This window comes from Bombyx mandarina, chromosome 12 (assembly GCF_030267445.1).
Source record: "Bombyx mandarina strain Sakado chromosome 12, ASM3026744v2".
Taxonomy (NCBI): Eukaryota; Metazoa; Arthropoda; class Insecta; order Lepidoptera; family Bombycidae; genus Bombyx; species Bombyx mandarina.
In genome coordinates, this window is record NC_143219.1 from 4,481,655 (window position 1) to 4,497,528 (window position 15,874).

A 15,874-nucleotide genomic window follows, 5' to 3' on the forward strand; every position below is an offset into this window, starting at 1 on the left:
AGATCTTAGAACTTATATCTCGAGGTGGGTGGCGCATTTACGTTGTGGATGTCCATGGGCTCCAGTAACCACTTAACACCAGGCGGGCTGTGAGCTCGTCCATCCATCTAAGCAATAAAAAAAATATGTTTAAAAAATTTAAAGAATTATTAAATTTTCATTGAAGTCTAGTTTCTCAAAAAAACATTATCATAACGGAGGCGTTCTGTTTAATATTTAAACGATTCATAAAACTTGTAACGACATAACTTTGTGTAAACAAAGGACCCATTAGAATTTCAAATACGTTCGTACAAAAGGACATTTTGAATATTAATTGATAAGTGATTGGCGTTTATTAAAATTTAAGTCCCCTCTCTCTTGAAAATAGATTTTTGGTATTCGGCGTATTTTGGTAATTACTTCAATATTAATTCATTCACCGTTTAAAATGTAGTATTCTACCATCGTAATACGTTTTGATTGGAAGGATGAAGCTACCGTTGTACTATGGAACTAAGACAGAAACCATACCTCAATCATTTTCGTTGTTGACGTTAAGGTTGTAGAAGCTGACTACTCCCCGAATCCGGTTCATGCATGAGCCAGGTCCCGTCGATGGCCTAGATTTTTTTACAGATCCATCAGATTCACTAACCCTACTATTAAACGCCTGTAGATCTACGACTAGGAAAGAATATGGACCCTGGCAACGGTACTTGTCGAACTCGCCATAGAGTTCGACGTGCAACCTAATCTATATATCAGCTGGCTGAGTTTCTCCCCGGGACTTCTCGGCGGGTCGCGATTCCACTCAGATAATAAATGTGTTCGTAAAGTAGCTGCCCTTGCCTAGGTCTCATTCGGGCAGCTGTTAGCAAATCCCATCCCTCTTGGCTAAGCCTTTACTCGCCCTCTCATCCTGCAGAAACTGGAAAGGCCTCCGAGCTACCAGTAAGTAATCCTTACTTGCCAAAAAAATATTTTTAATATTTTTATTTTTTTTAATTGGGTCTCGTTGGAAGATCTTCCCTTTGTCGTTTACTTTCAAAATGTCGATGAGCTCTAAAAAGCGCTTAACGTCAGATAGACCATGAGTACGTTCCCCGGTTTAAGCAATAAAAAAACAAAATTTGACATTGCAAAATCAAGAATATGTAAGATCGATAATATGTTCAAGCAACCAGAACGTAACCTCTTCAAATGTAATTTTCGAAGACGGTCCTAACTTAATTAGCGCCACTCAGATTTAATCCCGCGTAATCTATCGACTAACGCCTGCTGGCCAGCTTAAATGGTTTAGACTTTAGAGTGTAGATTAAATTTAATGATTTGATCCCGATTTCGGCTTTTAACCCTCCGATTTAACGCTTGGATAATATAAGATAGGCTAGAAAATGGACACATAACTGAATGAAGGCGCGCCGAGCTGTCCACAATTTTGGGGACAGATAAACTTTGTATCTAATTTTATTGAAATAGTATAAACGATATTTTGTATTCGTGCTGCGGAGAGATCCGTAATTGGGATACGGACCCTCATAGCTTTCCCCAGAGTAATCCCGGCTAGTTATTACTGGGTTTAATGAAATAAAATACCAGCACAAATTCTATTATTGTTATTCCGATTCAGGCAGAAGAACTTTCGATTCGTAAAGCGTATGAGCATCAGAATCTTTCGTACAAAGGATTAGATGAAATTTAGCTATTCTATGTATTTTTATAAGAGAAAAGACAAGATACTGGTTAGTGAGAGCGTAATTTAATTTTCACTCAAATTTCCCCGTATACGATAAAATATCAACGTTAGCTATCGCTAGAGTGTAATGCCTACCAAATTTCCTCTCAAAGGAAAGGGTGCGGATGGGGTGCTAAATGTCTTTTCCAACTCATAAATCTTCGATTAAAGCCTTGGGCCAGTAATTGGGCGGAGAATGTATAATTTCCTTAGTCATCGAAATAAATATTCCGAGACAACGATCTTGATGTTTTTACTATTTTAAGGTGTTAATAACGGTAGAACGCAGCGAAGAAATATTGGTTCCATAAAAAGGCGTTCAAATATACGTTTATTTAAGCACAATTATCAAAAGTTTTCAATTCGTTTTTTTCTAAATCGTAATCCACAAATTTTTGAAACTTTATTAACATTTTTTTTTTGTTATTCTTGGTCTTGTTATTCAAATAATGGGAAATATAAGTAAATGCGATATTATATTATAATGTTGTAGTTTTAATCGTTACTGATTTATTTTAGAAAACATGACTTTATTGTTCCAATCACTTCGTTTAGGAAATAAATTGTAGAAACGTTGTTATTAATACCGTAATTCAATAAATAGAGTTTTTATTTGACTTCGCTAGTGAAATGATTACCGGCATATATTGCATATATATTGCGAGACATTTTCGCGATTGCGTGCAAAGTACTAAAAATAGCGGAAACTCTTCATCGAGACATAAAATAGACAAATATACTGTGTGTAGACAGACGTGTTTGTGAGTGTTCAGGCTTGGCAGCCTACCAGTAACTCATTTTGCGATTAGCATTACCATTGCGAATAGCGTAAGAATAGCTATTAGCATTCAGTATTTCCAAATAGCTTTAGCTTGGCATTAATGGCATGAGAACTCCTCCTCCTCCTTCAGTCGATCGCTCATTGCTGAGCATCGTGATGCGCCCGCCTGTGACCTTTTGAGAATGGCATGAGAACTAGATTAACTGAAATCGACTACTAAAAGGATCCAATAAAAGGAAGTTAAAATTTTTAGATTATAATCAAATTTAAATTGGTACCTGTATTCAAAATGTTCCTCAGTGTACTTCAATATCATTTACATCTTCATAATGATATTGTAGAATAGATCTCAAAATAAAAAATCTCACTTGATAATTATAGTACATTTCATGCATAAAAAAATATTATTATTAAAACTTTCTTTTTATTCTTCTTCTTTATTTAATAACTGATACTAATAGCCGTATTGAAGAATTACAAACGAAGAAAATATCTAAAGAAAACTAAAATACTCCAATGAAAATACTAGTACTAATCTTCAACGCATTGTTATTAACAACACAAATATGTGCTTGTTCCGTGGCTTAAATTAATTGAACCTTAACACCGTACATCCTTACGTAATATACTATATGTAACTTAGATACCCACAAATTGTTTTAGTTTCGGTTCATGTTTAACTTCATTATAGTTACAAATTAAACACTAATCAAATTGAATTCATAAGCAAGGTTATTAGAGCTAACTCTCACAATACACCAACTTTGGCTTGTCTCGTCGAAGAAAAGAGATTCAATCATTTCATTGTTACTCGTGGTGCTAAGTTTATTGAATACTGAGACTAAGCTAAATAACAATGATTATAATTACTTTTGCGGAAACAAACCTCGCGTTTTTAATTAAAGTGTTCTTTAAGTTTTAGTACTATAGTAGAATTATTTTGTCCGTGCAGTTTGGGTCATAAAACATAGCGTGACTAGGGCGGTGAGCATGTTGCGCGGGCGCAACGCCATTATCGATATCAAAAAAAGGAGTATCGAAGGCAGGTACACGGCGGCGGGGTATGGTATACGAAGGGTGGTGAGACATTGTTATGTTAAGAGTCATTTGTACTTACCTGCAAATTATAGTACATTATGTTGAAGAGTAATGTATTTTTATACATTCATTCTCTGAATTTATTTAGTGATCCAATGGCTACTCCTTTGTTTTGTATCAAATTATAGTCGTCCCTAACCACGAAAACTAATAAACGATACGAAATGATCACGCAGACTAAAACACGATAAAATATTCGAAACATTGGTTTTTTTTTTATGGGCCCAGCAGGCAGACAAGCGTATGGCTCAGCTGATGGCGAGTGGTTACCGCCTATCGCAATAATAGAAAATGACAAAAAAAATAATTGTGTTTTTCCCTCTACCTTTTCGCTGGTAGCCTAAGAGGCTATTACAGTTATGCGCGGACGCGTAGGTGAGCTCACGGGCTCAACCTGAGAGAATTTGCTAACACTAGCCCTAGTAAGAACAGTGCTTTGCAGAATCTACCACCGGATCGATTTTTTTTTTTTTTTCACTGCTAAGAACCGGTGTGTGGCTCAGTGGGCATTTTAATTGTGTGTACTAATCGCGAAAACCGAAAAAAATACTTAACCACAATGCTTTAGGATCCATCCGAAGCGTGTGATTGCTACGTGGCAGTAATAAGCTAGGCTAAGCTTTTACTTGTAAAATACTTACGTAATTGAAAATAAACAGTGAAATTTTTATTATTCTAAAATAAACGGAAAGTGTTGGTAGGCAAGTCCGATTCTCTATTTACAAATCGAAAACCAAGCTGATACTAATTTACCGATCGCTACGGCGCTGTATCCGAGATCTTTGTGAACCTGGGAATGGCAAAAAGATTTCTTTGAGATATGATAGTAGAGAAAGTTATAGTACAGTAATACAAACCAATGTGTCATACTCCTAAAGCTAAACCTCATCGCAATACTCAACCACATGACTTCGGATTTTTAATGATTTCGGGCACATTATCAGAAATTAAACAAATATGACCGACTACTAAAAGGAACGATATCTTAGAACGATCTGGGCTTTACTCATTGGTTCCGATCTGGAACCAATGAGTAGTAAAGCCCAGAGGACTATTGATGGAGCTGTTTAAAAAAACCTGGTGCTAAGTGGTCACCGGAGACCATAGACATCAATCACTTTAAATGAGCTTACTCACTAATAAACTTGAGCACTTAGCTCTAGTTAGTTTTTTACAGTGCTGCCCCACCATTAAATCGCATTACTGCTTCAGAACAGTAATAGATAGGGTGGTGGTACCCACCGATGTGGGCTCATAAACAGAAGGAATACCATAAAGAAAAAACGGCTTACTGTGAAAACGGTAAACTCATAGATAGCTCCATAAAAATTATATAAAATTGAAACAAACGTTGTTTTTCTTGCCACAAAAAAAATTTCGACAAAAGACTAATCCCAAACGAGTATTTGACATGCTCGCAAAATAAGAATGTTGAGAAATAACCCATACAAAAACATTTTAAGGAAGTGTATTTGTATGGAAATACATGCTTCGCTGCCTCTTTAATGTTAGCGAACATACTCGCCGAACATGGCAGATTGACAAAACCAACACACATTTATCTTATGTGATTAAATAAATGTTATTTTTCCTATAAAGTTTTACGTTTCGGCAATGGTCCAAATAAGACGGTATTGAGTGGTATTTAAGCTAAAACATCACTAGATAATGTTTACTACTTGAGTGAGAAGAATTTATGTTCTACTTAGGTGCCGATCTATTTTATTCACATAAGGCATAAAACAGGATCTGTGACATACGACATTACTAGGCTAAAAGCTTAGGGCCACTTGCGATGTAGCCTTGTGGCTATTTCCTGAGTAGAGAGGGACAGTATTATTTTTTCAATATTTACTTACCTTGAATTATGAAGGACGTTAGCATTGAAGAAGCAATAGCTTGTAATAAAATGATATCACGAGGTCTTTGATTAACACAGGACTTCGATGATAATAATATGTTAGCTGTCAAGTAATCAAGTTTGAAGTCGTCGTGGCCTAAGCGATAAGACGTCCGGTGCATTCGTGTTGAGCGATGCACCGGTGTTCGAATCTCAGGCGGGTATCAATTTTTCTAATGAAATACGTACTCAAAAAATGTTCACGATTGACTTCCACGGTGAAGGAATAACATCGTGTAATAAAAATCAAACCCGCAAAATTATAATTTGCGCAATTAGGTACTGGTGGTAGGACTTCTTGTGAGTCCGCGCGGATAGGTACCACCACGCTGCCTATTTCTGCCGTGAAGCAGTAATGCGTTTCGGTTTGAAGGGTGGGGCAGCCGTTGTAACTATACTGAGACTCTTAGAACTTATATCTCAAGGTGGGTGGCGCATTTACGTTGTAGATGTCTATGGGCTCCAGTAACAACTCAACACCAGTTGGGCTGTGAGCTCGTCCACACATCTAAGCAGTAAATAATAATAATAATAACAGAAAATTTCCTGAAAAGTCAAAGATCCCGTCACTGACGACTTCCGTCATAAAGTAGTTATTTGTTTAGGTTTGAAGGCTGGCTAGGTATTGAATAATACAACCCAGACTTTGACCTGATGTCTTAAGGTACGTTGTAGCTTCACTACGATCTGCGTTGCCGTCGTCGCTGTCGTGGAACTGCATTAGTTGCAGCCTGGTTCAGCCTGATTCTGACCCAGTGGTGTATCCTGGTATGGCCTGACGGGCCACCGTGTCGCGGAAGCTTGTGTCGTTGGTTGTCCAAGATCGCCTCGATGAGCCATCGGTCGGATGTCCTTGAAGTGGCGCCGCAAGTCTGGTTGTCATATTGACCATGGGAGCCTCCATACCCTGCCCGGATTCTGACCTCGGACGTCGGGTGCAAGGGAAGTCGTTTGGTTGTAGGTCTCTAAAAACAACCTTGGGTCTACGATCTACTACCGATATCTACAGATCGTCAAGTCTCACATACCCCGTGTACTATCTAGGCGTGGACGCCTCATATGAGGTTCGGCTCCCTGTCCGGAAATAAAGGTAGCGGCTTCACGAGACAATCGAAAGTACAAAAAATAAAGAAAATCACAACAAAACGCAATTATAAAAATCTCGTTTAATTTATTCCAACGTTTTATTTTAAAGTCAATAATACGTCTATAATATTCTACTACAACTGTTAATTACACACGGAATGATTGAATTCACATTAATTTAACTTAACTTACAAACTTACCCTGATATAAGGATATCTCTATGCGACGTTGGCACTGGTTTTGCCCAGGCTTTGTGAGATACAAACCTAACTCGCTCTGCTTATGCTACTATTTACAATCATTACAGCGACTTCACAAAGAGGAAACGGTTTTATCAAAATTAAATGGAGATAACACTAGATTTTAGAGAAGTTTTATTTTATTTATCGTTACGAATTGTTTTTAAACTTACGCACCTATTTATGTTATAAACACTATTATTTACCTATTTACCAGAGATAATGGCACTTGAAACAGCGCCGAAATATCGGGAAAGTATTCAAACACGAAAGTAAAGAGCCTGATAAATAATAGCGCTTATTCATCGTGAGTTTGATTTTGCATATTAAGGGTAATAATTAATTTACAACAGTCTAGACAACTAGTTTTTAAATAACTAAACATATTAACAAATAACAGTCTCGATGTCACACATCTAATTAAATCAATTTATTTACATAAAATTTTGAAACACAACACGATTACTAATTCAACGCAATATCAACAAATTTCTTTAAAATTAAATGTTTTCGCTCATACATTAAAAAAATTATAGATCGTTGTTTTCTAATTTGAAAGGAAGGAAGAGGTTGTTGTAAAAAAAAAAAGTTGTGACTTCAACCTCATATCTCAGAATGGGCAATTAAGTTGTAATGTTCTTGGCTCTTGTAACCACGCCAGGAGAGCCGTGAGTTCGTTTGACCGAATGTAGGGCAATAAAAAAAACTTTTATAAACGCACAACAAATTTCTATTGCATAAAGCACATTCCAAAATTCGTCCTATTTTTAATTCCGTTCGTAAATTAGGAAATTGCTTGACACGCACATAGTCAATTTTAATTATAAATTGTTTCAGGGTATCAATATTGTTAGGTATACGATGGTTGCAAAGAAGACGAGTGTTGGTAGCCGGAATCTGTCCGCCCAGTGAGCACTACCCTGCATCGCCGCTGGACTTTCTCCTAACAAAGAAAAACAGATTTTCAAAAAGTTAGTCAGGCAATAAAAAATAAAAAAACATACTTAATTAATTATTTTAACCTAATAACTTAGACTAGAATGAATATAACAATGTCAATACCTTTGCAAATCATAAGGTTGATCTCAATTTGCTGAAGTTATAAGACAAGTAGATTACAATTTACAAGTTACAAGTAAGTAGGTTTTGAAAAATCGGATTTGAACGCACATGGGGCGTAATAAATTTAGGGTTCAATAAATTTTCATAATCAATATCATCATAATAGAACATTATAATGATTCTTTTTTATAATAAATAACATTGCTACATTTGAATTGTCTTAGTTTTGTGCACCAAGAAATTCTGCTACTTTGAATCGAAGTTCTGTGACATCTAAACTATGAATATGACTGTCATTGCCGTCTATTGCTCACAAGCTGGCATTGACAAGCGCCTCGTTCTATTAATATCATAATCTTTTATATTTAGGAGCTAACTGACACTATTGTTTTGTACAGCAGAGTTGAAAATCGAATAGCTGTAACAATCAGACTGGCTTAAAGGATAAGACGCCCTGTGCGTAATATATATAATATATTTAAGTATGTATAGATGTATCTTGTGAGTGAGCTCGTATAGATAGGTGCCACTCTTCTGTCGCGAAACAAAATTGCGCTGGAATGCTGGTTTGAAAGATGAGGCGGCCGTGTTACTAAAAACCTGATACTTAAAGAAGATTCTGCGAAGCACTTCTCTTGCTGGGGCTAGTGTTAGCAAACTATCTCAGGTTGAATCCGTGAGCTCAACTACCCACCTGGGCATAGTTAGCCCCATAGACTAATAGCGAATAGGTAACAAAAGAAGAAAAAAAAACAATGCGTGTGTCACTCACTAGTCTAAGAAGAAAAATTAAGCATCCTTGTTAAATTATGTGTAGGTTGAAATTATTGGTACCCATATAAAAGAAAATATTTGTTTAGAGCCATTGTGCGTCTAATATTGAGCTGCCAATCAACTGTGCTGTCACGAAAATGTGAAAAAAACCATCACGTAATTTTCTTCAAAATGAACCCACCATATGAAAAGACTTCAGTTCATTGTGATTCCAATAATGTCCCTAGGCTTGACCCGACGTACGTCTAGCCCACATAATTTAACATAATTTCTGGATGACACATGTTACCTCCGCAAAAATATGTTATTCATGATATAAGGACGTGCTTGACTTATTTATAAGCTTATCGTCAAACTAGTGATTTTTTTTATTGCTTAAATGGGTGGACGAGCTCACAGCCCACCTGATGTTAAGCGGTTACTGGAGCCCATAGACATCTACAACGTAAATGCGCCACTCACCTTGAGATATAAGTTCTAAGGTCTCAGACAGTTACGGCTACCCCACTCTTCAAAACGAAAAGCATGATTGCTTCACAGCAGAATTATAACACGGCAGAAATAAATAGTGATTATTATTTACACATTTTCCAGCAAATCCAGCAGAAAATTGTACAGAATAAAATTGTTTATTCGTTACACGATTTAATAACTAGCTATAGTGAAACAATTTTGTTACGAGATCTTGTGGCTTACCCTACAAACAATACAAAGTTAATTTATTTCCATTTATACGAGACCAATAAACATAATACAAGTTTGAATTAGTTCACTAATAATACGTTTTATTAGCAAGCTATTCTGAAACTGTTACAGTAATATCAGTTAAGGATAACTTCATTTATTGGTTCCAAATCTGAATTATTTTGTGTGAAACGTTTAATGAATATTCAATATCGTCCTAATGGTTAATTGAATTTGTTGATTGCCTATTTTGTCTCGTTCTTTGTTTAGGTTTACGTTCATATCTGATATTATTAGAATACAGCATATTGTAATAATATCAGATTGTAAGTTAAGCTATTCTTACACTAGCTAAAATAGATGTATCCAAATGCAGGCGATTAGGGGTCTAAAGACGGTAAATGATGTAGCCCACAAGTGACGAAATAGAAGTCTCATTAAAATTTAATTTTGCACTTCGGTTTGTTCTGGCTGACTGCTCCTATTCGTGATGCGAAAAAAATATCGATTGAAATTGTTATTTATTTTATCTTAAATTTGTAAAAAAAAGTTTTTTTTAAATGCGTAAAAACCCCGTTTTAAATTTTCACCACAGATCATGTGAATAACGGTACCCACATTTTTTTATATTTTTTTATTGCTTAGATGGGTGGACCAGCTCACAGCCCACCTGGTGTTAAGTGGTTACTGGAGCCCATAGACATCCACAACGCAAATGCGCCATCCACCCTGAGATATAAGTTGTAAGGTCTCAAGTATAGTTCGTAACCCCCCCGGACCGGGTATCCGTAAATGGATTCCCCAGCGTTAAAAAAAAAAAAAAGGTCTCAAGTATAGTTACAACGGCTGTCCCACCCTTCAAACCGAAACGCATTATTGCTTCACGGCAGAAATAAGCAGAATGATGGTACCTACCCGTGCGGACTCACGAGAGATCCTATCACCACTAAATATGCAACTTATAATTTTTGGGGTTTGATTTTTTTTACACGATGTTATTTTTTTTACACCGTGGAAGTCAATCGTGAATATTTGTTAAGTAGGTACATATCTCATTACAAAAAATTGTACCCGCCTGCGAGATTCGAACACCGTTGCATCACTTGATATATACGAATGCACCGGACGTCTTATCCTTTAGGCCACGACTTCATCTATACTCTGCACTCCACTCTATCTATACTCTCCGGTGACCACTTAACACCGGGGGCCGTGATATCGTCCACGCATCTTAACAATAAATAAATAAGAACAAAAATAAATTAATTCGCATCGAACAAAGCCGTTCATGTGTTCCGGTATCTATAAACACGTTCGAAAGTACACGTGACGTTGTTGAAGCCACATCGTGGTTTGATAGCAAAGCGTAATTTAGGACTTCGTTCCGAGGTTTATTTGGAAACGGATCCGTTGTTTGAAGCAAAAGTTAAATGTTTGCTAAAACAAGTACCACGAGAAGTTTCAAATTGTTTACTGTTTGTTTTTAGTGGAGGTGCAGAATTAATATGTGTGTAGTAAGTACCATTCGATAATAATCCGGCTACAAACTGGGATATTCTGTATTAAGGAATTCAGAGACCGAAATACATACTTATAAACGTTTATATAGTCAGGTATAAATATTGAGACCTTACAACTTATGTCTCAAAATTGTTTCACTATAGCTAGTTATTAAATCAACAGTTGAGCTGTGTAACAAATAAACAATTTTATTTTGTACAATTTTCAGATCAGATTCAAAATCTGTTATGGTGCTGGGAAATGTGTAAATAATAATCACTATTTATTTCTGCCGTGTAATAATGCCTATTTCGGCCGTGAAGCAGCGTTTCGGTTTGAAGGGTAGGGCAGCCGTTGTAACTATACTGAGACCTTAGAACTTTATATCTCTAGGTGGGTGGCGCATTTACGTTGTAGATGTCTGTGGGCTCCGGTAACAACTTAACACTTGGTGGGCCGTGAGCTCGTCCAACTATCTAACCAACAAATAAAAAAAATAAACATTTAGAAGAAGAGCAAACACAAACTTGTTCATCACACGAATGTTTGCCCAAATTAGGAATTGAAACTCGACCCTAGTAGAGTGAACTACTGTGCAACTGAGTTAGTCGTAGATATTATTACGATAGAAACAGGGGCTTGATAAAAGTGATGACCTTAATCTAATTACATCTGCATTTAAAGTTAATTTAATCATAAATAGTGTAATAAATAATAGTTTAAATCAAATCAAATCAAAAATTTTTTATTCAACATAAATGAAAGTACATACTTGTTGAACGTCAAAAGAACTACCGCCAATTCACAAGAACTAGCCTCCGTCCTGAGAAGAATTGGCAAGAAACTCAGCGGGCAGGTCTTTTTTTTTTTTTTTTTTAAATATGAAATTATTATTTATTTATTTTTTTAATATTAGATTATTATTTTTTTAAATATGATTTTTTTACAATGAGTATTATAACGTAACAAGTACTACGATATTGAAATACCCGGAGCGAGCAACTCATTCCCACTTTGTGCAATCTTCTAGATAATCATTGACTTTATAGTAAGCTTTATTGCACAGATGTTCTTTAATAGTTTTCTTAAACCTATGTATATTTAGGTTCTGAACATCTTGTGGGATTTTGTTGTACAGGCGCACAGACAAACAACCGAATGAGTTTCGTATCTTATGTAACCTACTCGTCGGCACAACAAGCTTGTGTTTGTTCCTAGTATTTCTATTATGTATGTCCGACTTTTTAGGAAACTCCTCAATATGTTTACGAACAAAAAAACAAAATACGCTTTCTTGTCATGGTATATATGGTATCAGTATTTATGAATATTTTATGAACAGATATGAGTAGAAGGGTTATTTTGATAATATCCTGAAAAGCACCCCGCGCTTTTTTTTACAATAAAATCATTTTTTCTTGCACTATTTTTAATTCAAATTTATTAAAATTTATTTTCTATTGTTTAGTTGGATTTTCTATAAAAGCCTATTTTGTTAGTTTTTTTAAGCTTATTTATTATTTATTTTTCATTTTTTAGTTTAATTTCAGTTTTTTCAATATTTTTTTTTTTTAGTATTGAATTGTCATCGGTCCTTAATAAGTATACCGAATTTCGAGTCAATCCGACGTTTTGAAGGGGGTCAAAATCATGTTCAAAGATTCCGTTACATACTAACGTCTGAAGCTAATAAAAGCGTATTAAAAAGTACAGTTGTCTTACCCGTAAGCACATGAACTCTCGCAGTAGCTGACTGTGCGTTGTCTGGTGCGCATTGATACGCGCCTGCGTCGGTCGTGCGGGCAGCTTGTACTAATAGTCGGCTGCTACTATGAACACCTTTCTCGGTCACCAACGATATCCCTCCGCGGGTCGAGTCGAAGTTTATCGTCTGTTAGTAACAAGGAATAAATTATCAAGTTAAAAAAAACGTAAACCGCTACAGAATTATTGGGTTTTCAGTTTGTCTGACGATTTGAACGAAAATTTCAGCGACGTAATAAGTCATCGTGGCCTAACAGATGAAACATCATTAGGCTTACATATAGAATTATACCTATGTTCAAATCCATTAATGCATAACTTTTATCGCGGGCTTTAAGCGCGGCGACAGAAATCAAGAAATTCCGTAACGTAAATCAAATCAAATCAAATCAAAAAAGTTTTATTCAACATAAATGAAAGTACATACTTGTTGAACGTCAAAAGAATTACCGCCAATTCACAAGAATTAGCCTCCGTCCTGAGAAGAATTGGCAAGAAACTCAGCGGGCATGTTTTTTTTTTTTTTTTTTAAATATTAGATTTTTATTTTTATTTTAAATATTATTATTTTTTTAAATATTCATATTACAATAAGTAATTATAACATAACAATTTTACAATATTGAAATTCCCGGAGCGAGCAACTCATTCCCACTTTGTGCAATCTTCTAGATAATCATTGACTTTATAGTAAGCTTTATTGCACAGATGTTCTTTAATAGTTTTCTTAAACCTATGTATATGTAGGTTCTGAACATCTTGTGGGATTTTGTTGTACAGGCGCACAGACAAACACCCGAATGAATTTCGTATCTTATGTAACCTACTCATCGGCACAACAAGCTTGTGTTTGTTCCTAGTATTTCTATTATGTATGTCCGACATCTTAGGAAACTCCTCAATATGTTTACGAACATACATCAAATTTTCAAAGATGTACTGGGATGGCATAGTGAGAACTTTAATTTCTTTAAATTTTTCCCTCAGGGATTCCCTTGAGTGCATGTTATAAATAGCACGTATAGCTCTTTTCTGCAGAATAAATATCATTTCTACATCGGCCGCATTGCCCCATAGCAAAATGCCATAGGACATGACACTGTGGAAGTAACTAAAGTAAACTAAACGAGCCGTGTCCGCATTTGTTAACATTCTAATTTTTTTTACTGCGTATGCTGCAGAGCTAAGCTTACTCGCCAATTTATGAATATGAGGTCCCCACTGCAGTTTGGAGTCCACTGTTATACCAAGAAATACGGTTGACTCAACAAGCTCCAATGATTCCTCAGAAACAATTACATTACTATCTACTTGTCTCACATTTAAAGATGATTTAATACATTTTAAAGTAAATTTAATACATTTCGTTTTCTTACTATTCAATAATAGGTTATTGATACGGAACCAATGAACCACACACGAAATCGCATCATTCACTTCGTCATAGACTTGTAATTGTCGTTTAATTTTAAATAATAAAGATGTATCATCTGCGAATAATACGACCTCGTGTCGGGACTCAATAAAACTAGGCAAATCGTTTATATATATTAGAAATAAAAAAGGACCCAAAATGGAACCCTGAGGTACACCCATTTTCAACGTGGTGCCTGAAGATCTATTTCCTTTCACATCTACTGTTTGTATCCTTCCTGATAAATAGGAAGTAATAAGTTCCAATGCACCATCCCTAATACCATAGTGATGTAGTTTCCTCACCAATGTTTCATGTTCAACACAGTCAAATGCTTTGGATAAGTCACAGAAAATTCCAAGACAATCATGCGATTCCTCCCAAGATTGAAATATATTTTTGATTAGATAAGCACCTGCATCAGTTGTAGAGCGACCCCTTGTAAACCCGAATTGTTTATTATGAAGCAGGTTATTTGAATTGAAATGTTCTAAAAGTTGTGTCAAAATAATTTTTTCAAAGATTTTACTCAACGTAGGGAGTACTGAAATAGGTCTATAGTTAGAGGGGTCATCAGTACTACCAGATTTAAAAAGAGGAATCACTTTACTATGTTTCATTAAGTCAGGAAATACACCACACTTAATACAATCATTAAAAATACTAACAAGATGAGAAGCAATAATGTCTATTACAGACTTCAAAACCTTTACTGATATTCCCCACAAGTCAGCTGTATTTTTTACATTAAGGCTATTAAAACTTTTTATTATATTGTTTGAATTAATTTTCTTAAATTTAAAAATTTCATTGCATTTCTTGACATGGTTATGCAATAATATTTCAGCTGCTGTGGGGGATGAATTTAGAGATGTGGTAGTTGAAACTGGAATGTCAGAGAAAAACTTTTCAAAAGCATTAGCCACATCTTCATGACTAGTTACCAATTTATCGTCTATTTTTAACGAGAATTCTTGATGGCTATTTCTGACTTTTCCACTTTCTCTACCAATGATGTTCCAAGTCATCTTTATCTTGTCAGGGGCATTTTTGATTAAATCACTTAAATGTAAAGATTTTGCCGCTAAACAAACTTTTCTAAATAGTTTGGAATAGTTCCTGACATATTGATGAAATGTTTCATCATTATTATAAGCTTTTTCAGAGTACAGATCATACAATTTTTTTCTACTTTTGTACACTCCGGTGGTGGCCCACTCGCTGAACACCGTTTTGTTTTTTAATGTTACAGTTTTAGGAATAAATACATCAGTAAAGACCATATTAATTCTCTCAAACATATTCTGGTATGATAAATTTGGGTTTTTGTTATAAATAATTTCTGAATGTTCTTGCTTAATATTATTTCTAAACTTCTCAATTCGTTTTTTATTAATAGGAACAATCACAAGAGTATTTTTATCTTTAGAATTCATAATAGATTCAAAAGACACAAATTGTCCACTATGGTCTGATGTTAATTGATTAATAATTTTTTTGTTAATCGGTGTTACATTTGTAAATATGTTATCTAAACATGTTGCCGATGTGGTCGTTGTCCTAGTAGGCTCTAGAAATAAGTTTGGGAGGTTATATGACTTTAACAATGTTCTGAATCTAATAGTGGTATTTGTGTTTTCTAAAATATTGATATTATAATCACCACATACAAAAATTTGTTTATTAGAGACAGAAAGCTTTAGCAATACATTTTCCAAAATATTTTCAAAAGAATCATATAACGCATCAGGAGGTCTGTACACACTTACAACAATGAATCGCTCAAGCTCTACACAGGCCATTTCAATAATCCGTTCCACAGAGAGGCTCACAATGTCTCTACGTTCCTTACATT

The 15,874-nt window shown here is 35.2% G+C and overlaps 1 protein-coding gene across 1 annotated transcript in view; it reads right to left on the reverse strand.

Moving 5' to 3' along the window:
* Nucleotides 1-6,650: 6,650 nt before the first annotated feature.
* The window catches only part of LOC114243095 (zwei Ig domain protein zig-8), a 60,147-nt gene continuing 50,923 nt past the window's right edge, over nucleotides 6,651-15,874 (reverse strand). Inside the window, exons 6-7 of the mRNA XM_089731827.1 lie at nucleotides 12,564-12,732; nucleotides 6,651-7,764 (exon numbers count right to left, since the gene is read on the reverse strand). Of these exons, the coding sequence (XP_089587953.1) occupies nucleotides 7,655-7,764; nucleotides 12,564-12,732 (279 nt within the window). The 3' untranslated portion in view covers nucleotides 6,651-7,654. The remainder of the gene's footprint in view (nucleotides 7,765-12,563; nucleotides 12,733-15,874) is intronic.